The sequence below is a fragment of the Idiotropiscis lumnitzeri genome, chromosome 3 (genome assembly GCF_059441095.1).
Source record: "Idiotropiscis lumnitzeri isolate Australia: NSW breed Sydney's pygmy pipehorse chromosome 3, RoL_Ilum_1.0, whole genome shotgun sequence".
Classification (NCBI taxonomy): Eukaryota; Metazoa; Chordata; class Actinopteri; order Syngnathiformes; family Syngnathidae; genus Idiotropiscis; species Idiotropiscis lumnitzeri.
The window spans coordinates 25,165,035-25,192,856 of NC_142393.1; the positions used below are offsets into that span (position 1 = coordinate 25,165,035).

At 40.5% G+C, this 27,822-nt stretch overlaps 1 protein-coding gene across 1 annotated transcript; it reads right to left on the minus strand.

Moving 5' to 3' along the window:
- Nucleotides 1–1,645: 1,645 nt before the first annotated feature.
- On the minus strand, nt 1,646–20,844 carry LOC148340603 (semaphorin-3F-like). The gene is made up of 19 exons (XM_088289709.1): nt 20,237–20,844; nt 16,736–16,824; nt 16,512–16,648; nt 9,855–10,015; nt 8,631–8,693; nt 8,433–8,552; nt 8,149–8,242; nt 7,935–8,054; nt 7,668–7,807; nt 6,525–6,639; nt 6,381–6,450; nt 5,455–5,599; nt 5,155–5,377; nt 4,073–4,161; nt 3,936–3,977; nt 3,699–3,856; nt 3,565–3,632; nt 3,012–3,139; nt 1,646–2,631 (listed from the first exon to the last, which is right to left on the minus strand). Exons 3-19 carry the CDS (start codon nt 16,621–16,623, stop codon nt 2,248–2,250), a joined length of 2,232 nt encoding a protein of 743 aa, XP_088145835.1. The 5' UTR covers nt 16,624–16,648; nt 16,736–16,824; nt 20,237–20,844; the 3' UTR covers nt 1,646–2,247.
- Between the last annotated feature and the right edge of the window lie 6,978 nt (nt 20,845–27,822).

Below are 27,822 nucleotides of genomic sequence, written 5' to 3' on the forward strand. Positions count from 1 at the left end.
CCCACTAGAAGGCGCACTCTAAGACATATTTTGTTGCAATGTGTTTGTTCATTTTCATTTAAAATTAAAGCATATATTTTCTCCATGTACTATATGTATTTTTTTTTCTCTAGTGAAGTGAGGTTCCCAAAACACTCCATTCATGTGCTACTGGTCCGGCCCTCTGTCAAATTTTAGAACCCGTTGTGGCCCACAAATCAAAAAGTTTGCCCACCTGAGCTCTAGAACCTGACAAAAGACCACCAATAATAAATAATATGATTAAACGTTCTAGTTCCAGTCAAGAGTCTTGGTACAACAATTTGTACTAATTCCAGGCTTTCAATATGAGACATAGGAAGCGCGTCGCCATAGTTAAGACATGAGGCATGACCAATGTCTTAGCGATATTGCTGAGATGACAAACGAAGGCCTAGTAACGTTCTTGATGTGCATTTGAAAGGAGAAAGTCGCAAATATCTCATAAGAAACATACGCAAAACACTGAGTTGACATCATTCCACTTTTTATAACAAGACACTGTACATTAAAAAAAAAAAAGATTTAACTTACTGATAACTGATAAAATGTGCAAACATCCCAAATTTCCCACCACCGCCACTGACAAAGTGCATGACTGGAAGACCACGGTGAAGTGCGTCTTCACCACTCACATACTGGGGGGGGTCACAACAGCACAGGACAGGAGGGGCGACATCCACGTGGCTTAGCTTAACACGATATTCATATTTGACACCTTACGTTACACGGCAAGGCCCGAGAAGAGCGACAAACAACATGGAGAAGCATGCAAACATTGATGAAATGTCTTCGTTCCTCATACAATACAACAGTAATCCACTGGCCGTATATATATTATATTCACAATCAATATATTACATTTGCTCTCAATATAATCAAAAGTAGCACAATTGTGCTTTTGCCGCTTGACACTGGCTTGTGGCACTCGGGTAATACATTTCAAAACATCCTATTTTCCCTGCACTGCCAGCTTTCAGTGTCATGCAGTCCGAGTATGAAACAATGGTGCTCTTGATCCTTCTAAACTACTCACAAACAGTTAAAGATTTTCAGCTTTCCGGTGAAAATTCAGGATGAACTTAAAATGCTGAAGAACCACAAGGAGGGAGTTTAATTAGACTTTCTCTAAACTACCAAATTGTTTGCTGGTCTCGTAATGTCAATATGTGAACAGCATGGTGATGAGGTTTGTTTGAAATGCCAATAGAAGTTCAACCAGGACATTATTTGGTCCATTCAAATTAGAGAAACATGGAACAGTTGGAAATGCGTTCAAAGGTTTAGAGACAGTCAAATTAAAAGGGAAGTCAAAAATTAAAACAAACACTTTTCCCATAAATTGCCAGTATAAACGTGACCGTAGTGCATGTGTAACATATTTTGAGAAAAAAAACAAAACAAAAAAAAAATAAACAGTCCTGTCTGGTCTCGTCTTGTACCTCTAATAATAACAAGGTGACAAGATTTCCCCAAAATGACAGTCCGTCAAAATGCTGAGTTTGGTTGGAATTGTCACTTCAAGTCGAATATAATAAGCCAATAATTTGGAAAATCAGATAACGGGTTTTGGAGAACTTTTCTTGTGTCCGAGAAAAAAATGGCTTTTGTTTTTTTTTTGTGTGACATCACAAAAAGTCAAATTAGAATAAATTTATCCCGTTGACATTGAAACTTTTTCTTGCATTGCAGCAATATTCTTCCTTAAGAAATTACAAATAAGCTGCAATATAAATACAACTAAAAGTATGCGATGGACTGAACCTGCAAAAAGTGAAGTGGAATATAGCGAGGAGCGACTGAAATACACTTTATGTTCAGCCTGAAATTTAATCCGAAAGCACAACATCTAACTTTTGGCAAGTTGTGTATGTCATAGTAGTCGTGGTTGTGTGAGGAAAAACAATTTTTGACATAAGGAATATATTTTGGTTGGTCTGGAAGGTAACTTAATTTAAAAAAAATGCCTTCAGGTGTGACTATGTCCTGAAATTGGAAGCTGGACAAACAAGAGTGTCGAAAAGCTTCACTGGAACCATTGGAATGCGCTCATTGGTGAGGTGTGCTAGCCACAAAATATAGTCGATCGGCAGAAGACAAAACCACCAAAATGGTACTCGAATGGCGAGGACAGCGTCGACTGTCAAACCAAAGGAGGTGATATGCACAAACATGCATGAACAACACCAACAAAAGTCCAACCAGGCCAACTCAGACGGCAGGAGCGCCCTAACCCAGACCTTGCTCCTGGTCCTCCGTATGCCGCCGGCTGGTGCGCTTGCGCTGGTGTTGTTGTTTCGATTGACTGGACTGCTCCCAGTATGACTGGCAGTATTGGTTGATCAGTCTGATCTCAGGCGGGAAAGGTGTGGAAGCGAGGGACGATTGAGGGTAACGTCGCACGTTGTGAGTCTCGGGCTCGTCCTCGTCATCGTCTCGAGCGCTGAGAGCCAAAACAATGTCTCGGTCGAGGATGCGCAGCGCCACGCGGGCCACCGTGTGCTTGAAGTTGTTCTCGGTGGCCAGGCAATGGTAGAGCCCCGCGTCCGATCCGTTGAGGGACTTGAGAAGGATGCCGTGGTTGGTCTTGAGGACATTGCCGGAACGGTTCAGCTGAAGATTCAAACAGTCAGAAAGCATGTTTTTCTCCTACAGTCATGGAAAAATGATTGGACGCACTTTTTCTTCATTTTCTTGTTCATGAAACGCATAATTCCTAAAAGCATTTGGCCAAATAATTGTCCATTAGTTGCACGAGGCATTTAAAATGAGTGAGAAATCAACATTTGCCGCATATATCTCTTACTGTAGCTGCAACAACAACAATCATGTTGACAAAAGCGACCAAGGGAGGCGCCGTTTTAAGAAGCAATCCTATTGGTTGACGTCAAGGTGCGATGTCGCAGAGTTCTCGTTTTATATGCAACACGACACGGAAGACAGCTTTCATTATTTGCAAATAGTGAGCTATTCCTTCAAGACATGCTCCTCACCAATTTCCTTTTGCCATCCCTCTGGAAAAGCCACTTGACGGTGGCCTGAGGAGAGCGAGGCTGACACTCCAAAAAGGTGCTGCTACCTTTCACCCCAAACTGCACCGTTTCTCGCAGTCGCTTCTCCACTAGAAGCACACACAGATGGCATTGCAAGCAATCAAGACTTTTTGCAAAGTTGATAGCATGGGATTTTTAATTTATATTTTTATTTTTTTAAAACCCAAAACAATACACGACCATCACTTACGGAACTTGCAGTTTGGCAACTGTGGATTTGTATATTCACAGATGTTTGTTTATACATATACATATATATATATATATATATATATATATATATATATACATATATATAATATTTAATTTAAAAAAAAATTCGTCACTGTTTGTGGATGAGCTGAAGTCAGTCCGAGCTGGCTTTGGGGAAGAGGCTCATACAACTCGCACTGTTGGCCAACCAATCACGGGGCATATTAAAATGCTGTTCAGCTTCAAATCTAGTGAAATTTTCACATTTGGCCAAAAGAAAAAAAAAGGAAGGGCAGCCAACCTTTGGCGTTAAAGCCTCGACACTGCCTGAGTGGATCGCCATGCTTGACGTCCTGTCTTCTGCTCCTCCTGCAACAGACGACAAAACCAACGTAAGTTGCACCGTTGCAATTTTTTCAGCAATGCGCTCCGCACCTCTTGGTGGAAGGAGTGAAGGCCGAGCAGCTCTCCCCGTCCCAGGCGCAGTAGGGGTCACGGGCCAGGCAGCAGTCGGAGCAGGCTCGGCCATAGACGCCGCAGCGGTGTAACGATACCTGCGTCAAGCCCGCGTCCGATGATACGTACAGCTGTTGCTGCAAGACACAAGACAAAACATCAGAGGTGAGTCAGGATGTCCTCATACCGGTGTGACACGCCGTGACACCAGCTTACTCGTTTAGACGAGATTTTCATTGTCTTGACAGGAGCTCTGCTCTGTGAAGGATTTTAAAAAAAGAAAAGACAACTGAATGAGACTCAGATGTTAATATTGACTTGCTGTCGTGAAAAAAGGTGAAGAGGAAACATACCCGGAAAACCTCCACTTCCTCTAGCGTCAACTCCTCCATGTTGGTCGGGTCTTTGGGCAAAACGATAACCTTCTGGATGGTGCCCCGATCTGAAAAGAGTGAATGTACATAACATAAAACAAAAGATTTGCAGCGTGTGTATTTGAAAAAGCCAAAAAGCTTCGCTTGTAAATCGATTAGCTTAAAGCTAATGCTAAACAGCCTTCATGTAGCACTGTTATAACCCTTTAACTCATTCGCTACCATTGACGGATATAGACGTACTTTCATTTTACCTGGGCTGGCAGTGAATGAGTTAAGTAACGGAATGAACACAAAACAATACATGTAGACCCAATTTAACAGAAGTTTATATATATTTTTTATTTATTTATTTGAAACCCAGAAATATATTTTTAACATGTGTGAAATTCGATGTGCAGGCATTTCTATTTGCTGTAATCCGCAACATCAACAATTTTTGCAACGCCGATTAAAATTCTGACTGAGTGAGTGATGAGCCACACTGCTCACTGCGTAAACATTCACTTTCCGCCACATCGCTGGGTGCGCAACAGGCCTAAAGAGACAGTCTGGGAAGCAAACCTCCATAATTGGATTTGCAGAAGGCATTTTCTCACAGGTACGTAAAAAATATTTTCTTGGGTTGTTTTTGAGTAGCAAAAAAACATAAAAAATCCAAACGCAAAACATCTATTTTTTTTTTAAATCAAGTTGCCTGTTAAAATGTAAAGCACAGTCGACGTTTTTTTTTTTTAAAGCAATTCACCACACATTACATCTTTCATTCATTTGACAGATACCTCACAGAACAATGCTAAAATCATCATTTAAGCCATTGACAGTATTTTCCTAATTGCTCTTCTTTGGTCGAATAAGTAACAGTTTGCTTAGTCGGGTGCAGTCAGAGAACGGTTGTATGTGGTGACGCCATGGTGAAATGACGTCTATTAACTAGTAGAAAACGGAATTATGAACACGCGTGACACTCGTGGGGAGAAGCGACTTAGATAATGGATGGATGAAATCTGAACAGCCTCCCGGAATTTATTGTGCTGTAGTTCGACAATAAAAAGCCTCACCTGTGCCCAGGAAGAGCACCTCGTAGCGTCCATCCACAGCGTCCACCTGATCCACCACCAGAGCCGTGAAGCGATAGTCCACGCCGGTTCTCACCACCAGGGGGCGACGGTGGATAGGATAGACGGGCTGGAACATGAGGGGGTGAGCCCGGATGAAATTGACAGCCTCATCAGAGAAGCTCTTGGAGGAGCGAATCCCAGGGGTGAAGGTTCCTCCAGGGCACTAAATGACAAAGAAGAGGTGCGCTTGAGTCGTTTGTCTTCGAGTACTTGAGAGGAGCAGAGAGGGCTGAGACGCACCGTTCCCGGTCGTGGGTACGGAATCTTGCCATTGTACTCCGTCCACTGGTAATTGTGGCCGTGCTTGTGGGCGAAGGGCCCATTGAAGACATTGCGGATGTCGGCCATGGAGTAGACGCAGACTGCTGAGCCTTTGAACACAGAGCTGAAATACAGAGAAAGAGAAACATTGCTGATTGAACTGTTTTTTGGATTTATTGAACTGAATGTAGTATTGTCTGTATTGCACCACTGATCACTTTATCCCTGCTCTCATGACGGTCCAAAGTGTTGCACAGATGTCATTACTGCACAATGGTACTGATATTACGTAAAGATGCTTTATACCTACATGTCATGACTTTATTTATTGTAGTTATTGTAATACTAGCATAGCTCATACTACCGGTGACAAATTCCTTGTGTGTTTGACATACTTGGCCAATACAATGATTCTGATTCTGAAATTAGATGGGTGTTTTTTTTCCACACATCATATTTATCATGTACTGCATATGTGTCAAACTCCGGTCGTCAAGGGATGACATCATGCATGTTTTAGAAGTTTTGTTAGATGTTTCCTCCCTCCTGCAACACAAAACATCTAAAAATGCAAGACAGCGGCTCTTGAAGACAAGAGTTCGACACCTGTGATGGATCAGTGTCTAGAAAATGCTTAGTCACCAGAAAAGAAAAAACACTAATTGAAGATTTTGGGGGGTTAATTATTTTTTTTTTGTCGTTATCATGCATTACGTCGCACATGTATTTTGAGTTTGATTAAAAAAAAAAACACTCAAACTAAATCAGTCATATTCAACTCTTTTAAGATTTGATTAATATATGAAAATTAAAACAATAAACAACACCGCTTGAATCAAAAATAAGAAAGAAATCAAGCACAATGCCACTGTCAGAATAAATATCCAAAGATTGAGGCTGCTCACCCCGCAGTAGTGAAGAGTGCGAACACCATCGGGTTTCGTTCATCCTGCGTCGGCTGAATGAATACATCACCTGCAAGGCCAAATGTGCACAAATCAATAAGAGAGAAGTTGACGTTAAAATGCAATTTGGCGGGGGCGGCTCACGTAGTTCATCAAATCGTGTCTCCACTCCATCGTTGCCGATCACCGAGCAGATAAGACGAGCTTTGAGGAACGTCGTCCAGCGGTTTACCAGAGATTTCTGGCCCCCTTCGTCATTCTAGACACAAAGGAAATGAGGTTGTGCTTCATTGTTTCCCGTTACGCATTTCATAACGTGGTGAATCAAACACTCTTATTTCAAATCATCTTTCTGCATTGAAACTAATGGAAATGCTGTTAATCCGTACCAGCCACCAAAAAAAAAACAACGGCGACATTTTTTGTCACACATTTTTTAATAAAAAAAATTTGCACTATGAATAGCATATTATATTATCCATGCATCAAATTATGTATACATGTGTATAGACAACTTGATCTGTTAATGACAGTGATAAATCAAGTTAGAAACTTAATTCATCCTTCATGTAGTTTGAAACGTTCAGAAGTTGAGGTAAATTTCCCCATTGTCATGAATGGAATTGAAATTAATTCATTCCCGCCCCAAAATTGTTATGTTCACATTTTTATATATATATATATATATATATATATATATATATATATATATATATATATATATATATATATATATATATATATATATATATTCCAATTTTTATGGTGTGTGGTTGAAAATCAATACCATACAACATGAAAGACAATGAAAATATACTTCACTCTGAATAAAATAACACACTAGATAAACAACTGCTTAAATGACAAAATTGAAAAATAGTCAGCTTCCATAATTGAATTGCTGTCTAATTCAGATGTTTTTTTATTTCGGACACAAAACGCAATCAAGGGAAACTGGTCTTGTTTTTTATGTCGATTGAGATTGACCTTCCGGTTGCACACAAGACAGCTTTGTGATAGCTTCCGCGGATGAGGCAACGAGGTTTTATGTTGGGTACTGGGGTATTTGCAGCCAACCGTAACCCTTAACTCATTCTGAGGTCTAAGTGAGAGCAAAAAATAAAAAAAATAAAAAATAACACAGCACAACTATGGTAATGAGTTCTGCACAGAACCAATGATGGTTAAATGCCATCATCGAGTGAGTATTTGCCCGCAACTCAAAACGAGCCATAGCTTGCATCTCAAGTAAGTCAAAGCACCATTTTATTTGTACTGGGAACCCACCAGACACACTCTGCCCACCCTGGCCAAGATGGTGGGGCCGCCGCTCGAGTCTAAACTCTTCTCGCGGAAAAAGAAGTAGAGCTTGTCGTCATTGCTCTCTGCGCTGTCAGGGATCTGTTGGATCTGAACAAACACCGGTTCTGGTGGACAAAACAAAAAAGTCTGATAAGCAGGGAAACGATTGAGGCAAGTGGCTGATGAGTAATGAGACAGGAAGCCTAACCTGTAATCGACAATGTTTACCTCCACACACCGTCCATTACTCACCGTTGAGCCACCTGGAATCGTACTGTTCCGTCCGGATGGCGCTTCTCCCGCCCATGGTTCTAAAGAGCGCTGCATCTGTGCTCATAAAGTCGATATGGACACCTGCATACAGGTTACCATCTAAAGTGGGGAGCAATTAGAATAGAAAACAACTTCAAAAAACGTGTTTTATCTTTTTTTTTTCTTTTAGCCGTTGATTATGAAAGAATCTTACGAATGAGAACTGCAACGTTCTCCTCTTTGGGATCGTAGGAACATTTTCCCTTCCCGGAGTCCACATACCCGGGAACCAGTCGAAAAAGGTAGTCCTGCGGAGACGGATTACACTAAGCATAAAAATAGATTCAGCTTTAACGTCACAAGGGAGCACAGGAAAATCATAATCAAATCAGTGTCCCAGTTTGTACTCCTGAAATATTTAGCAGGACAAAGTTTCCAGGCCTGCCGCACGGAGACTTTATCCACAAATGCCGCCCGAGGCGGTGTGAATGTGTTCACCTCTGCCCTCCAGCCTCGGTTGATGAACGTGCAGATGGGTTGGTAAGCGCCCGTTCCACAAGTGTAGAGATGGGTGCGGTTCCAGGGCTCGATCAAGCGGACAAAGTTGGCACATTCGCCCTGGACAACGTGGAATTTCAACATGCTCGTTACGTGCTCGTGATTTTGAAAGCAAAGAATGTAAATACATGATCACACCTGTCTTCCCTTTCCTGTCATCTGGCATTCACCTTTCCTCTTGGCTGACGCTGGCCAGTGAATCTGGTTTGAACATCAAAATGACTTTTTAGGGAGATATCATGTAGAATAAATGCATCAAATATTGTAATTTTTTTACGTAGTGATGATAAAAAAAAGAATTAACCAACAATAAAATTGTATGTTTGTACTGTAATGTCAAATGGCAGTCAGAAAATTGTGTGTGTGCGTGTGTGTGTGGGGGGGGGCGCAATTGCAATGTAATTGTTCTCACAGGGATGGGAAATCATGTTGAAGCTACAAAGATTATTTTCAATTTGAAGAATATCAGAACATTGTGAAAGCTTTAACGATTTATGGACAAAGAGACAAAAAAAATTGCGGCATCTGCTTTCAGTTTTTCCACATTGCGGACTGAATTGTTCCTCATTATTTTTGTGTATATTTGACTTTGTTTTGGGGCTTGCATCATGTAACTGTTATGATCTCATAGCAACAGAACACAATTCAACGTTTAAATATATGTTCGTTCAGTTCTGATCAGCCGCAAACAAAGCTTCGAAAAAGAAGTTTAATACAAGGTGTGCTTTTGGAACAAAAACGGTGTGAGGGAAGGATTCCAGCTTGCACTTGAAAACCAACAAAGAACAATTTCATACTTAAATACTGAAATGTTCCCATGCCTACCTGGTGATTTTGTGTGAAAGCTTTGTAGCATCATTAAACATGATTCTTTTAAAGTCATCAATCAGAAGTGCCTGAAGCCGTTAAACACATCACTGATGTTACACTGCTGCCAAGAAATTTTGTGTTGTTGTTTCATTTTAGTCAGTTTAAAGCAGTAGAATTATACAAACCGTTTGCCTCCTAATAGTTTTGTTACTCAAAGGGTTACAACACTGCGACTATCAATGCTATTTGTTAGCTTGCTAATGGCGTTTTCCATTGTGTGTTAGCAAAAAGCTAGTGGACTTTAAGGCCAAGTTATGTGGTTGTTTCAAACAATGTTTTAATTGTCAATGTTTATGATTAGTTTGCCAATAGGTGTCAGTAGCCAGCTTTAAAACTGTTCCTGACTTTCAAATTAAATCAAGAAAGTAAGATTCTGAGTCTGGCGACTCAGAATACTCATGCTAAAAGCGAAGCGAAAACATTTTTTTTTTTTATAAATCAAGAAATCAATTTCACGTGTGTGTGCATGTGCTTGTGTGCGTGCACGCATACTATTAGTGGCTCTTTGTTGACATTGTGCATATCCAGAGCCACCAGATATTCCCTGCTTCCCAGGTACAGGCGGCCCTGGTCCTGATCCATCAAGAGGATTCGGTAGTCGCTGGTGTTGAAGGAGAAACTGAAGGGTCGCGCTGCCCGCGTGTCCATCAGTTCTGCAGAAAAAGTGTTGCCGTTACTTGCTTCTACTTACTTATCCCCTGAAAACCTAAAACACAGCTCATTTTATTCATTGTTGGCATCAAATACAGTTGAATAACAATGAAGCACTATCACACCAGAGGGATTGATGTACTTGCCAAACTTTTTAATACTAAGAGCAGCAGTATTTCTTGGCAACTAATTAAAACAAATATTATAATTTGATATTGACTTCTGAGACACCTCTATCCATAACAGGTTAGTCACACTACAGCTGCCCATAACCAAAATTACCTTAATACATATATCTGACACGCCCCCATAAATTGGTTAGGATTCAGTTGCTGGTTTGCTCTGTAACATGTCAGTTTCATCATGAAGGACTACAGAAATCACAGAATATTTACAGTTGAAATGTTGAATAGCTGTCGATTAATTGACTAATTGTGACACCTCATGGTTGAAAAGAAAAATTGTCATGAGTCATCTAAAGCTCGAATGATGTGCCTTATTCAACTGTGGAATGTCACTAACAGTATTTAGTAGTGCAACTTCAATTGTCTTGAAAGCAAGTAATCAATAAATTTACTTTTCAGAGGAGTAATCTTTTTCAAGGCAACTGTGGCAACACTGATTATATGAACATTACCATAAATGCTACTGATTATTATAAATTGAGGTGACATCAACATGATTTTCAAAGTCTTATTTGAATAACTTTGAGCAAAGGTTGCTCAGTGTGGTCCTAATGCCTCCAACGTGTTCCATGACAGGCTTGGATGAACGCACAGCCCCTGAAACAACAGCCTTCTCACTTGTTCTCTTGGAAATGCATGCAGGTGATTAAATATAACTCAACTTGGAGCATTTTAAGAAACATATTTGCTTTTAGCATATGAATATTTCATGTGTCCTGACTGTGTGATTGAGCTGAAGGCACCACATGCCCACTGGAGTTATGTGAAAAAAGCAAGTCCCTAAAGGAACGCCGGTCAGCGTGGCAAATTCTTAAGATCAGGATTGTGCTCAGCCGAGCAGAACCTGTTAAGACACGCTGCTGGAAAATGTATTCTGCATTTTTTTTCTTTCTTCTCCTGAAAGCTCTGATTGAACTATTTTCATCTGCTGCGAGAAAAATGCATTGGGCCACAGCGTGAGATTCAGTTGCACGCTTCCGTTCAACAAATCATTGTGACATTTCAAATACAATTTAAAAATAAGAACAGCTCATTTCACACTAGTATTCACTAATGAGACTGTTGAGAGTGCTTGTGGTTGGGCAAAATAGTTCCTCTTTAATCAAATCTGACTTGTACTGGATCTAACCGGTTTGTGAGATTAATGTCTATGGAGTAATATTTAGTGAGGATAATAGGATGTGATTTTCCCAAGTGTGTTTGGGCGATTCCGTTACGGTCCAGTGAAACTACTTTTGAACTTTGTGACCATAATTCCAAAAGGCAGTGTCTGGCGCAAAGACAACACTTTTCACCCCCAAAAGAACACCATTCCATCAATAAAGTATGGTGGTGGCAGCATCATGAACAACAGCAATCTTTTTCTCCAGCTGGAACTGGCGCCTTAATCAAGGTGAAGGGAATTGAACCGTTCCAAATAACGATCAGTGTTGCACAAATAACCACCAGGCTTCAACTAGAACGCAACAAAATGTCAGGGAAACGCCTACTAGCGCATCTGAACTTTAATAGGGGTTAATTTTTTTTTTTTATTGGAAGTAATTCATTAATTTTATATGCAAATTATTGAGATTGTCGTTATTTATTTTGCAGCATTAAAGAACAGTGTTAATGTTTAAATTGTGCAAGTGTACGTGATTTAGAATAATGAATAGAGATGGGCAAGCACCCATGCCAGGAATCGGTATGGGGATTATTCCAGCCTTAATTATAAGCACACAATATTCGCAACGGCAGCCGATACCAATGGCGGACAAAATGAAAAATGCATCGGTCTAAAAAAAGTGGGATCAAACATCCCTTTTAATAAAGTATAGAAGTCAAACCTTTTTTGCGGTTCATGAACTGTTAGGCCCACTACATTACTGTATTACAATGTTCTTCAAAATTTAAAAAAAAAAAAAACACGTTTCTAGACATCAAATAAGTCACTTTAACAATATCCCCGCCATATGGACGCAGCATATCGGGCCACGTTCACGACAGCGGGCTTATGTCACGACAAATGGTCACAAATGAGCCTCAGAAGCGGGCTTACGAGGATTGAGGGTGACGCACAATCTTTATTTACATCAAAGTGTCCGCCATCTTCCTTGGCGGGGGTCAACATTAAACAGGATGTAGGCAAGGTGCGACCAAAATAGGCCGTGCAATCGGATCTCCGGGATGCCGTCTTTGAGTTGGGACGAGGTAAACACAGGAAGAACGCCGTGGATTCATTCAAGGGCCAGAATGTGGGAACGCCACACCCCTATACACGTCTCTGAAAATAGCAACAATGTCCTGCCATCATCGGGTAAACATCCAGAGAAGCCCTGACAGCATTCTGTCACTGATAGGGAAACACTGGGAAGGACACACGATTCAAGTATGACGCTACAACTGGGTCACGCCAAGCTCTCGGGTTACAACAGAAGGCCGCTAATGATGCGCCCGAACACGGCTCTCCGACTTCCATTACACGGCACGTTTTGCACTCGAGCAACGCCGACTAATTCCACCCCGCGTGCCTCCAATCCAACAGAGACAAGAGAGTGAACAAGGCCTTGGGGTGTCACTTGGGCTAGCTCAAAGGAGTCACATGGGCCCTCGCAGGCATCGCAACCTCCTCCGCGGGCGCCTCCGGCAACAAAGAGGCTCGCTGTGGCAAACAATGAACAATAAATCCTTGGAGTCGCAGAAAACATTTGGACTCAATCCAAGTTTTCGCCTTTTTTGTTTGGTATTAGGGGGAAGGGTCCGTGCGGTTAGGGAGTGCGGCTACCAAAGCAACAAGCTAATGAGTGAACACCTCTCAGCTGTTGTGGACGTGCCCTCGTGTGTGTTAGGCGGGGGCGAACTTAGTATGAGGGAAACACAGGAAACTGCCTGCGGGCCCACAAACATCTCTTAAGAAGTGATGATTGAAGTTCTCCGTTTCTTACAATTACTATTGTTTGAGTCTCAATTCACATGCTTAAAAACATGTCAAAATGCTTAAAGACGCTTTAAAGTGAATTCAGAGACTTGACGTTACCGTGGACCACTGCATACTCGCGGTTTGGCATCCACAGATTCAAATATTCGCTGATTTTTGTTCCAATATTTTTGAAAATGAGTTTGTATTAGGGCTGTCAAACGATTAACATTTTTCATCAAATTAATTACAGCTTAAAAATTAATTGATTGTAATTAATTGCAATTCAAACCATCCCTAAATTATGCCATATTTTCTACCAACATGTATACAACAAACGCATGGTTTGCGTTGAGATGGTTATTTAATCATGAATAGCTGCAATGGAACTGGAATTCCTTCTCGCCATGAGTGCAAGTCACTACATGTGTATTGTCCATCTGTATTCTTTTTATTTGAATTCCCCACCCAGAGGGACAACTTACGTTTCTTTCATGTTTACATTTACACATGAATGTGTCCGCTCGGGATGAACGAGAAAATTGTATTGCGGTTTTTCTGACAGATATTGCGATTTTGATTTAATTTTCGATTTTCTTCACAATTTACGGTGACATTTCCAAACATGACAGAAAATGCCAATACAACATTAAAAACAATAAAATCCTTTCTTATAAAAAGGACATGAAAGGCGTTTTGTGAGGGCGGCAGTCCTTTTTCAAATTGTTAAAAATGGGTCAAGTAAGGCGAAACCTACTGCACTACTTGCTGTCAAGTATAATTTTGTATTTGTGTAATTCTGTATCCGAAAAATTATTTTTTAAATCCAATTTTTTTTTATTTTGCACTAATGTACATTTTCTGTGTACATAAATGTAAACTTATGTCAATAAAAAACATTGTCCTTTTTTAGCAAAGCAAAATTGATTAAAAATGACATTTTGAGGGCTATTATTGTGTAGATCTTAAAACTCAGTACTCTGTGGTGCAAAATAGTGCAAATAACACTAATGAGATTATAAATATTTAATACACGTTTGACAATTAACCGCTTTGTCGTGGCTGACGTCAGTCGCTTACGTGTTCCGGTCCGAGAGCATCCGCTAAATTGCTAATGTAGCCGTCTTCTGAATTTATTTCTAGATATGTATGGATTGAAATGCGAAATGTCAGTTCATAGCGGTCGGATCGATGCCCTAACACGATTCACGTAAACTTCTGTCAAAAGTCAAGTGTACCTCGAAGCACTTATTTTGAGTCTTTCCCAAATCTGTATTTATTGTTATCAGTAGCAGGCTCAGCGCTTCCTCGTTCGCATCCTCTGTTAAAACGCTACTTGTTAGTGGGGTCGTTTTCTTCCCTCCACGTAGGATCTGATCTGCATCACGGAGATCGTTGCTGCTGCCGTGCACGAAATATAATACAAATACTGTTCATTTCAATTTTAAATAATCCGCCACAAAAGGCAGGGGTCCACTCTACATGAATGTGGAGATACCCATGAATTGGTTCGTCGGGGGCCCTCAAATGAGAAACTTCAATCCTGGTTTTATGAGAAATGCACTAAAAAGCACGTTAAGGACTTAAAAGCTGGACTGAAAACACACTGGCATGTACATATAAGCAGTTTACAGAGAAGGAATTAGCCATGAAGGTCAAAACACAAGCACGTAGACAAGTGTTTGTCCTTATCAGAGAAGTTGAACTCAAAACAAGCCTCCAGCTGCTAGATGCCAACTCATCTGACAAATTCTGGGTTTAAACCTCATTCCCTGAGATGTTGCAGAATGAAACAAAAATATAATAATCATAAATTTCATACCTGTAATTCTTTACTTTTACGAGGTGGTGTGACATGTTTGAGTGTGTCAGATGAAGTAAAAACATGCTAGTGTACAAACAAAAATGCTCCTACACTATTTTGATCCTAGCTGTGTTCATATTGGAAGAGTCAAGCACCACAAGGTGTTAATCTGAAATGATTGCATGGATGACGCACTGCATTGAATTAAGCAGAATTGCAACATCTCATTGTTGCCATGGCGACAACACATGACCGACTGCTGTGGTCAATGTTGGTGGACCAGCCAGGACATATCTCACGTGAAGTGTCGTGGGAATCACAGAGTAACTCACACGACCACAAAACACCAAAACCACGCTAAAAACCAGAATTTGAAACCTAGCTAAGGCATGAAACCTTCATTTGAAACCTTAAACATTAATTGAAGCCAAATTTAAAAACCCTAACCATGGCTTGAAATACTGCAACTGACTTGAAACCCCAATCTGAAACGCTAACTCAGGCTTGACACCACAATTCTAAAACACATTTTCTTGTAACCCAAATTTGAAAACCTAACCCTATCTATTCTTCTGATTTAAAACCCTAACTTGGCTTTGAACCTAAAATTCAAATTTGAAATCCAAACTTGGTCTTGGAACACTCATTTGAAATTCCATCTTGTCCCAATGTTGCCCCATTAAGACCTAGGATGCCAATCACCCGACCACCTTATATTTTATATAAAATGAACTCTGTGGTCTAAAGAGTGTTAAGAGTGGATTTGTCCCAAAAATGGGGCCCGAAACAGGTCATGTGACAATCTCAAATATTAAACATGTTCAATATTGCCAACCAAAAAAATCTCTCGAGTTATAACGTAGCGTATTTTGATGTGAATAAAATGGAGCCAATCAGGAAATGCTCTGATTGAGCAATAAGAAAATAACTACATAAAAACAAACATCTCCAAACCAATGACGTAAAAGTAGCTTTTCCAGAGGGCAATTTTTTTAAAGCCAGTCTTGTTTCCTATTCCACTGCGTCACCATTTGACAATGCTCTCCCCTTCGGTCCTTTTCGGAATCACTCTATTTTGTATGAACACGCAAGATTTCTGCCTCGGAGGACTTGTTTTCGACATTGGTGGTGTGACAGAATCTTAATGTGTGTGGTGTTCTGTGTTGAGATGATCAGAGCAGACCACACACACATCACAACACAAGCTGTTAAATGTCTGGGCTTTTTTTTATCTTTGTGTCTGGGTTCTGTCACAGATAAACAAAACCCTTTAAGATTAGTAAAATCCTTATGTGTGTTCCAGGGCTAAGTGCTGGAATCCGATATCGATGAACGGGAGTCATCACGTCTGATGTGAAAGAGCTGAAGAAATGACGAGTGTGACCGAAGTGCGTGTGAGTTTCAGGGTGAGGACTGCGCTTCGTTTACGCCAGCAGAAAAACACGTAATATCCACCTTTTGTTTCCACTGTTGCACCCTTTCGACATGTGGCAGGAAACCCGCTCTTTATATACTGTATGCATGTAGAGGAAGCCAAGCCTGACGAGCGCAGGTCTGTGCAAGTGCATTAAAAAAAAAAAAGAGAGAAAAGACGGCCAAGCGTTCCGGCTCACCTTTGAAGGAGAGGCGAACCCGCGGCGCCGACTGTTGCAGGCTCAGGCCTCTGTAAACACACAAGGCCACCAAGAGGAGTTGGGCTCCAGATGTTGTCATGGTAACAGTCATACAGGTAGCCCACACAGATCTAAATCTGGACAACAACAAAAAAAAGACTGATTATTATAGCGTTCCCCATGAGGAATAAGAGACAGAAAAAGACGCACACGCTCTCACTTACGCTCTCTTTGAAGCCGCTGATCAGAAGTTTGGCCTGCAGCTGTCCAATAAGGTGAGACGCACAGTGCAGTCCAAGTCTTCACACCTGCGCTGGAAAATATGACAGCCCCATTATTTATTTAAAGGGTAAATGTGGTGAAGTGTGTGCCAAGACTGCATAATAGTGTCTACAAGCACGGATTGGTTGAAAATGCTCATTCAGTATCCAGTCATGCCTTGAGATGCAGCCTGAATTTCATCCATTCTTTTCAGATCATCCTTACCCATTCAATGGAAATGCCGATAAATCTTTTTCAGTCCCCCCCCTCCAAAAACATTTTTTGTAACGTGCTCTTGAATAAGGAAAATAGCACAATATTGCACTTTATAAAAACAGAGTAATAACTAGAGCTGCAAATATAATTAATAATCAAAATAATTTTCATTTTGATGATAGAATAATCTGATATTTATTTTCATTTAACACAATTGACTAATTTAAATACATACAAATATTTGATGATTTCCATCACTTTATTAAAAACAATTTCAAATTGACTGTACAGAAATGTACAAATAGAAATTGATTACCCCGCGTCACCCGGGAAAGGTAGTGGGCATGAACAGGATTAACAGTAAGCAGTATAGAGAATGGATGAATGAATGATGAAATTGATTAAGATTCAATGAATGGTTTGGTCCATAAATGTAACAAAATCATGCTTCCATAGTGTTGAGAGGATGAAATTCCATAAATTTGGACAATGACCCCAAATGATTAATTAACTATCAAAATAGTTGTTGATTAATCAATAATCAATTTGACTAAATAACTTTGATGTCCAGTGAAAATTTTCTTATTTTTACGTGAATGAGGTTTCCATGATACAGACAATGAGTTAATGTGAAAATTAAAAAACATTCCAAAAAATTTTTTTTACAGGACCTCAACGATAAGCTACATTAATATTTGTCATTATTTGCAGATGATAAAGAATAAATGCATGTGATCATGTTATCTTTGTGCATTCAACTTGTAAATCAAAACACTCATACCTCAACTATTTCCCCAATGAAATGAATGGTAATGCAATTTATCCATTTAAACATACCAATATGTTGCTAGTGTTTAAAATAACACTACAAATATGCTATAATTCTATTGTATATTGTCACTTTCCGGCGGAAACCTCTTAAGTCCAAATAAGGTCAAATTAATTTTTTTCCCAAATGGATACTAATGGTCCAGCCTCACATCATCTGGTATAGTTACACAATATTAATCAATTTAAAGTTAGTGCTTGGAAAAAAATACTTTGCTGCATTTGAATCCAATTTATGTCTCAGAAGTGTTGCCAAACAACTTCTGTCTCCTCATAATTGTCATCTCTTCAGGAATATAAGTAAATTTTTTCAGTGGATACTGAATCTATATGCTATTGTTAAATTGTTAGTGTATATATGTTACTCTACAGTTTATGTTCAAAGATCTATTTCTTGAATGGTTATAACAGTGCTGCTATTGAAGCTACGTGTCACCACCAATGGCGTTTTCTATTATGTGCTAGCAGTAAGCAAGCATTCCTAAAGTAAAGTTGTCTGATATGAACAACTTTTCTCTTTTATATTTAGTTTGCTGACTAGTATACTTCAACTGAAACACAGCGGCCATCAGCTCTTTGGCTCATCACTGTGACGACTCATCAGCGCAGAAGGCAGCGAGCTGACGCGACACAGAGGTGACCGTTCAAAGACACTGGGAGCCCCCGCACCGACTATTTCTGACACTTTCGGGGTGTTGAAACCAAGACCTTAACTCAAGCATTCATTATGCAGCTGCACTTTGCCGGAGAGTATCCCATCTAAATTATGAATACTAAAAGCTGAGTCCATTAAATTGTCTCCCTGTTTGCTGGGCCGATAAGCCATCCCGCGGGCATCTCTCGCTCTCGTGAAATCGGTGGGGCCGAGGCCCGCCGAGGCGCACCACGCACGGCTTTTAGCAAACGTTTGACGACAATTTAAATCTTACCAATAAAATTCAATCATATCTCACGAATGTCTCAACTGATGACAGAGATTTTTTTTTTGTTTAAATTGGAAATGACACCACATAGTAAGAAAACTTTTATATTATTTTGGGGTCTTGTGAACATACATTTTCATTTTATGCAAATTAAAGACAATATTTGTGTTTTGGAATTTGGGAGTTACGGGATGTTATTCGTAGGCCATAAAATAAAACATCGTAATTAAAATCATCGTTCCCCACTGAAATTAATGAACATGCCATTAATCTGTTCCTGCCATCGCCAAAAACATCAGAATCAATTCATGTTCGTGAATTTTCTGCACTGCCAATTTGAAATAATGTCCTGTTAATGTCCTTACATTCGATTTGTTGATTAATTTAACAAAAGCAGAAACAGGACATTGTGAAAGTTCCAGTTCCATCTGTAAAACTATATGCAACCAGCATGCTTGAGTAGATAAAGGGGTATGATTCACCTCTTGTCGCTAGCTTCAACTACCCTTTAAAGCATTGTGTAGTTACTGTCAAAACACTCGCAGGAATATGACCTTGGACTGGGCTTGTCGACGCGTAGCTAATGGTGAGTGATATTTGTAATCATTTGGTTTTATTTGTTTCCAAGACAGTCCTTCAAAATATTTCTTCACATGAAATTAACTAAATATTTTGGGGCTTGCTGCCGTTATTTAAAAAAAACAGTTTAAAAAGCTAAACATATATGAGTACCAATATGTATTGTTGATTAATTTGATGATTGATTAATTGTCAATTAATTGATACATTGTGAGACCTCTACAGTAATTTGCTATAATGACTGAGTGGTGGTACCCTAAAAAGATTCAACTTTGGTTCAGGTTTTGACACAATTGCTTGATATGAATGAAACTCGTGAGTCATGACTGAATGTTCTGAACTCCTGCTCCCATCCCCATGCTGCATGAAGCGCGTGCTAATAATAATACTCTGGGAAATGATGTGACGTTAAACACACAGTACAGTAATTACCACTTTAAAATAATCACCACTTCAAAGGGACCACCAAGAAAGAGAAACTATGAAATGAAAGGCTGTCACGAATTACATCTATGTGATAACTAAAATGTGTGTTCATATACAAACACAGCTTTTGTTTTGAGAACACTTCATGGAGAAAAAATATCAAGTGAGTCGCTATGCGGGCCTCCATCGCAGTGTGTGTGCGCGTGTGCGCGCGTGTGCGTGCGTGTGCTGTGGTTTTGACAGCTGGGTGTTGACTACAGGACAGATTGGGGCCATATCTTGTAATAATATACCATGGAGAGGTTTGGTGTCCCATCAAATAATTAGAGGACGAGGCGAGCTCTGAACGCACATGGGTGCAGTTTACCTGTCAAGTCAAACCATCCAGAAATAGAAAAACCGATCAAGCAAAAATGTTCAGTCGCCCACCACACTCACGCACGCACAGAGTAACCAAATGCGGGTTAAAAGTTAAACCTAAAAAAGTCCTACCTTTGATGTCCACAAGCCACAAAGTTGTCACAGCCACATTCCCCCACGCGTCGTTCCAAGATAGCGAGAAAAAAATATCACACCGCGTGGAAAAATAATCCGTTTCGTCTGTAATTATTCTTGGCACAAAAAAAGTAGAAAAGAGTGCAACCAGTCGCTATTAGTCGACTTTTAGTCCACGTTAGACGAATAAATCCTTCTGGCAAAGTTTAAGAAGCCATCCGCGTGGATGATATGATCCGCGTCACGCTTGTGGACGAGAAAGACTTCAGTGAGTGCAAATGGAGCGACCAGGTGCAGGTGTTGCTCCTGAAAGTGTGTGTGAGTGAATGCCGAGTCCTGCTGTCCTCTCCCTTCTGCTGTGCTCCCTCCCAGCCTGCCAGCCAGCCTCAGCCTTCCCTTTCGTGGTGGACCCAACCTCCCGGTGCAAGCATATGGGTCGGATTATCCCAGTTCGTCCCTGCTGCTGCTGCACTTGAACGCATCAGTGGTCATGCTTCCTGCAAAAAAAAAAAAAAAAAAATTGTCACCTCAACACTTGTCTATTGAAAAAGTTAATCATTTAGTGAGGCTGCTGTTTTATATTCATGCGTGGTTGGTGCACTTCTTGGTCACTGTTACTTTTGTAAGCCAAGTCGGTCAAAAAAAAGGAAAAAAAAAATAAAAAAGAATTCCCAGGATTCCACTGTGGCTGGCTCCTGCGTGCATGACAACGGTGACAAAAGAAGACCGAGCAGGGTGAAGGCTGGATGTGTCCATCCTTGATAAAAGAATCTGACTGAAAAGCAGGCGCACGGACTCTCAAACGTTTTATAACCGAGTAGCACATAAAAAATACTGATCTTAGGGCCGAGTGAAAACAGAGATGTTTCATTCTTTTGTTATATGAACATTAACACTGCACATACAGTATATACAGTATAACATTTAGAATGATATATGTTGCATTTTGTTAGCATTAAGCTAAACAGACCTTTTTAAGATGAACAACAAGAAGCTTCTTTTTTGATGAATCGTTTAATATTCGCCAAATCTGCTGTTTAGTGAGTTCAATTGAGTTCACTTACGACTCTTGCTTAAATGCAAAGAGAAAAATCCAACACTGACCAATAAACATCATTTAGAAACAATAGCAGTTAAATTCAAATAAAGAAGAAACCAGAGTCTCGAGCTGTGTTATAGTAATATAAATACATTTTGAGAAGGTTTCTAAAAATGGCTAATGAGGGTGCTTGACTGATGTGCACTTGGGAGGTCCTTCCACAGTTTAGGACCAGCAATTGAAATGGCTCTATTTATCCCCGCTAAGCTTCCACTTAGACTTTGGTACCTCCAGGAGCAGCTGGTCAGCTGATCTGAGTCACCAGACAGGGGGGAGAATATTTTGACATTTGAAGACAAAAAGTGGAATCTTAAAATGGACTTTAAAGCGCACAGGCAGCCGGTGAAAGGAGGCGTTGAGCAGCTGGAGATGTTGGGGGGAGGACTGGCTGACTCCAAAGTAAATGTACAGCTGTAATCAAGACAAGATGTGATGAAGGCATGGATTACTGTTTCTGAGCGCTCATTCAGCTAAAATATTTTGTATCTCAACACCATCAGGTGAAAAGCCTGTATACCCAAATATGGACAGTTCAATTATATAAACATTCATAAAGACTGTCTGAGAACTGTCAAAAAAACGTCAGCCCTTCCTCCTCCACAGGAGCACTCAAGACTGAAAATATAGATTCCTCTCAAAGAAAAGCATACTACATAAGTACTTGAACATTATTTGAGGTTGATGCTGGTGGAAAACAGTACACGACTGCAAGCAGAACCATCTTGAACGATGAAGTTTACGGTAAAAAGATCAAATTGTGGACTTTCCGAGTAGTGGTTTCAGCAGCACGACCATATTCAGTAAAAGTCAAATGCAAAATTTACCGAAACAGATGTTTGAAAACAAATAATTTGATGCAAATGTATTTTATTTTAAAGTTAAAAAGAATGGAGTTTACTTCACAAATGTACTGTTTAACTCTTAAAAAGTTGAAGGCACGATAACCTCAAGCAAAGTTTGAACAGTCAATGTGTGGCATACATTCATATTCAATATTATTGTATTTGGAATTGTATTGTTTTCACAGATATTTTGTTTTGATCACTAGTGCAAGCCATGTTAAGATGGTAATAGTTTCATGTTATTGCTTATTTGTACATTAGTTGCAATGGCTACCTCTGACCTCTAGAGGACAGCGTTCGCTGCTTGCGTGTGTGGCAAAAGGGGACCAGCGCATTCTAGAGCGAAGAAGAGCTACACGTAAGCTGGAAACAGCAGTACAGAGCGAATGTTGTTAATAAATGTTAATATTTTGTGTTTCAGCAACCCAAAATAAAACCCTTCAAAAATTAAATGTGTAGCGACAGATTGATAAGGACAAGTCATTCTGCACCCCGCTACAAATGCAGTGATTCCATCGCATACCACGAGGCATATTTTCGGATACGGGAATAAAAATAAAAATAATGCATCGTTATATACAGTGCTTTTCTGGACAAATTTACACAAATCTTTTTTTCGAGTACTCTAGCAAAATTCTCATAAGAAGACTGTAGCCAAGAACTATCAAGCAGATATCCGAACTTCAACTGTGCTACCTTCTTTAAAACGTAAAAAAGAGGATAGCGTGACATTTTGCAGGACGCTGTGGCGCTGGCACAGAGAAAAAGTGAATAAACACATGAGGCAATGAGGTGTGTCAGTGTGGAAAAGGTCAATAAGGCAAACCATTTAAAAAAAAAAAAAAAAACAACAACAAAACTTTTAAGTGGAACTTTTGAAATCCACACCCCTTGATGATCTTGACTGATGTGCACACTGGTAAGCATTGGCCTTGTCTCCTGTTGGCTTTCCGCCACATGTGACGCAGTCAAGATAGGTCCGGGATCTTTGCTTCACCCCTGTAGGAGGCATCGCTGCTTTTCCAGCTGAGGAAATGAGTCACGGATGTGTGCTGACTTCAGGTTTCCTCTCAACTTTGGCTCCCAATACTTCTCGTGTGATTGTGCCAGCCTTTGACTGTAAAGTGCATTCAAAGATGTTTCTGCAAATAGGAAATAAATGTTTGAAGAAGGTTGCAAAAAAAACGGAATTATATTGTATTGAACTGTAGAGATGAAAGTGTTACTGTTTTTCACCCTATCAGCTTTCTTAATTTTTTTGGGAGCACTTTCATTGGCATCAGCGGTACTCTGAACACTTTGTTGTCATTGAGAAGGTGATGTGACAAAAAGTCAGACTTGACAGGTCGTGGATGGACTTCGCTCTTTGGCGCTTTAGAGCGCCTCATCGGCTCTGAGTATGTCACACAGAAAAAAGGCAGAGTAGCGAGGAGGAAAAAATGTCCAACGAGACAGTGGCTTTGCGCTGGCGTGGCCATTTCAGCGCGCCTGACGTGGCAAAGGCCTTTTTACTTCATTTTCTCAGGACTCAAAATATTTGCGCAGGTGAGGAGTGAAGTGAAGACTGGCCTGAAATGTCCCATTTGATGGATGGATTTTGCCTTCTTGTTATTTATCCCTGAAGGCCGACTGCAAGCTGCAGCTGGATCCCGCGCCACAAGACCCATCAATCACCAGAGGCACATATTTGTCCCCTTAAGGGAGAAGAAGAAAAAAAATATTTGACCTGCTGACAGTCAATTTAGTATTGACAAATTGCCAAGTGTCTGCACATGTCCAATGCAGCAGAGAGCCAACAAGTGCCCAGATGCATGTTGGGAATGCACTGTGACCCCGAGAGAAAATCACAGGCTTGAGAAAATATACTGGCCTGTTTTCTATCACAACAATCACGACAGAGATCTTCCTCTGTCTCTAATTATCTTACATTTGAGAAAACATCAACATGATAAAATACAAGCACAGGTGTTTACTGATGTCCGTGAACTTTGCACACCAGAAATTCCAAAAGTAGGGCAACGTCTTTAACATGCATACGCGACACACATTCTCGGCCGCTCTCCTCGTGTCGCACAGCGGAGCCGAGCTGATTCTTTTTGCAGAGAAGAATCTGTATTTCCCCCCTGAGATGAAGCAACGTTGGAGTCTCCATATGTCCGCAGGGCCCGCCGCCATCTGCCTATGACACCAGACTGGCATTCTCCCTCCCTCTTTCTCTGTAAAATGCTTCCAGGAGAAGCAACAGCTGTTGAAGAAGAGCATCATAGAAATAATGACGGGTTACAGGAAGCTGCTTACTGTACAACAAAACGAGGGTAGGGAGGATGCGAGCAGGCCCAAAGAAAAGTTAATGTGTCAGCACGCTTGCTAAAGTGGGCCACTGCAAAGTACATTCGCGCCAAAGGTGAAACAAGGCGTTGCTTCGCCTTTCTCGCGGGACACCTCGAACATAGCTGCTGCATTTGCGCCAAGGCAACAGAGAAGAAGATGGAAAAGTTGGAACATTCAAGTCAATCATGTGGCAGGGGGTCGCGCTCAAACTTTGGACAATGCTAAACGCTATTGCTATCTCGGAGGCGTGCAATAAAAATCGATTTGAAGAGGGAAATCGGTTTGGATTTAAAAGATGTGCTTTGAATCGAACCGAATCATTGCACTTTAAAATGTGCTGTCGCTGAATTATATCGCACTAAGTAACAAGAATTTCACATTTTGAGATTTTTGCAAATTAATCACAAAAAACTCATGAATTCATATATATATATATATATATATATATATATATATATATATATATATATATGTAATTTATTTATTTTTTAATTTTATTATTTAAATGAGACCTTGTGGTCACACAAGTGGGATTATAAATGGGATGTGGCTATATTTAGAGTCAACACACGCCTGCCATCATTTAAAGTGCCTCTGATTGACCCACATATAAAGTGAGATTTTCTCATAGGCTTTTTCAAACATTTTGTTTTTCTTTCTGGCGGAAACTTGAGGTTTTTGCTGTAACATTAACCATTATTTGGAAGTATTCATCCAATTTGATTCAAGGTCCAGTTCCATCTGAAAAAAAAAAACAGCGATTGATTGCTGCCGGAAGGCATGCTTTACTGTTGAAAAAGTATTCTTTTGTAGATGCTCTGTTGTGTTGTGTGCCTAATATATCGTTTGGAATTATGCCACAAAGTTGAACCTTAGTTTCATCAGAACACATTTTCCGGAAGGAAACGCCACAACACGTCTTGAGATTGCCTATGGTGAATTGATAAGATTGGAATGAAATGGTCTTGACTTCAGCAAAGAAAAGGGTCACGGGGAAGCCAGAATACATTAAAAAAAAAAAATGAAATATTAATCAACACCTGTCTGTGTGGACATTGTTGAGGATGAAATTCACTGTCAAATGTATTAGGGGGGAGGGGTAAAGGTAACAAGTGCTGCAATCTGTTCCTTTCTGTGTGTGCACTCACGTGTGATTGCAGGGTGGGAGGGGGAAGGTTGGGCAGGGGTGCGTTCATCTGTCTGGTGTGATCGTCTGTAACCGGGCCCAGGCGCGAGCATGCATTCTGCGATCTCCCAGATAAGAGTCATCCATCTGCAGTGTGTATGCGACCGGGCCCAGACGGCTCCTCTTATCATTGCACTCGTCCATTTCCTTCTGTCTTATCACTCCCCCCGCCTCCTCTTTCATCACCTCCCAGTCACCTAGCCTGCAATGCCGCGCTTTACCTTGATTAGATGACAAGCACACAATCAGAAAAACCTACAAGAGGTGCCAAAAATGTGGAAATACATCTGGAAAAAAATAATTGCCTCAAGCTCCCCCCACCCCAAAGAAACAGCTGAGTTTGGCTTATATAATTGGCAAAACGACACTATTGCAACTTATCGGGAATCCCCCCGCGTAGGGCCCCTTAAAAGTTGTTACTGGCTGGTGGCTTCTATAGGGGGTCATATTTGTCGATATCAACAACACAACCCGTCAACATGAGCGCAAGATAGCAGCCATTGTTAGCAAGCCTAACCTTTAAAGTTAAATGAGATTTGAAACTCTCGTTGGCGGTCTAGCGTGCTGGAGTGGACCACCCCACCTTGGCCCTATCTACTCCAAGAGGAGCTCATGCGCATCTTAAAATAGAGTCAATGAGTAAAAAAAAAATGCGCACCACCTCAGAAGTCAAAAGTCACACTGCGATTCACAGTAACAAAGTACCTTTAAAAAACTATAACAATAAAAAATATTGTCGGTAAAAACCAATAGCTTTTTATGTTACTCATTCTCATTCTCGAGTTTCAATAAAGCCCCAATCCTTCCCCATCCCTGCACAACAATCGCCCAGCATATTATGGAAAAACAGCTAAGGTGATTTGTGTTCATTAGTGTGCGAGCCCAACAGGAGTGGAGATTGTCCTCGGGAATCCATTAAGTAGTTGAGCATGATTGTTTGTTTACGGTGGATAGTCTCAGCAAAGCTCCTGAAGCCCAACGCAAGGCCGAAGGGGAGAAATGATTGACACCATATCAATCGCGCCTTCTCTCTGATTTTTCCTCAGGTGACCTGGTTTCATGAAACTTAAATTAGAGGCACAATTTTATTCATGTATTAACAGTCAGGTCACACTGGTAGATTTAACATTAAACAACAAAAAAAAGTGTTTGTTTTTTTTTTCTTAATCAAAACCCCCTTTAAGTATCTTTCATATCAGAAAATTATTTTTGTGGATCCTCTTGGTTCATTACATACAGATTCACCAATTCAGTTTTTTTTGGTACTGTTTCTGGTGAACCATTTCTTCAACTTTTAGTCAGAGCGTGTTTTTAAGATAAAAACTGAATTAATGTCCTGGCTTAAACAGCTTAACCAGGGGTGCCAATAATTTTGGAGGACACTCATTTATCGCTTTGAGGTATTTTACACACAACTGATGCAGCAGGCTTCGTAACAACAAACAGATGGCGGGCTGCAAATGGCCCCAGGGACATAGCTTGGACACCACCCCCGACTTAGCAGTTGCCATCCCTGTAGACAGAGCACAAAGCACGCCTGGACAAACTTTGTTCCAATCGATCTTGTGAAAGAACTAAGTCTGTTATTAATTTATGATTATGAAACGCGGCTGCTCTGTGGTGGTGGGGGGTTTGATCAAAGTGCAAGCAAAATGTCTCATTTCACATGGTGTAATGCGTTTCCAACATTAGTATTAATAGTATGTGCCCATCGTAGGCTGCATACTCTGAGTGCTGCCAGGAGGACAGGTTTTTGCGAGTGGAATATTTATAGCTGTGCATTAAAAGTGGAATCAAGGGTTTAAGTGTACCATTGCAACACTGCTGCCGTTCCTTTGTCTGGGCCTGTCCAAAAATGCCTCGCCGGGAGCTATTTACAGTGGCAGCTCGAAAATGGGAGTGATATCACATGCATGCCGCTGCACCGGCAGTAAAATCCATTAAAGTGCCACTCGGTTGCTTTTTGTTTGATCTCTCTTCAAGAGCGGGCAAGGTGACTTATATGTCAAAAAGGTCATGTTAGAAGCATTCGTTCAATTCCCAAATGTGGCAAAAACACATTTTATTATGGTTTGCTTGTCATTAATAATTTCAATCTAAAAGTTTAAATACTCAAAGTCTGATG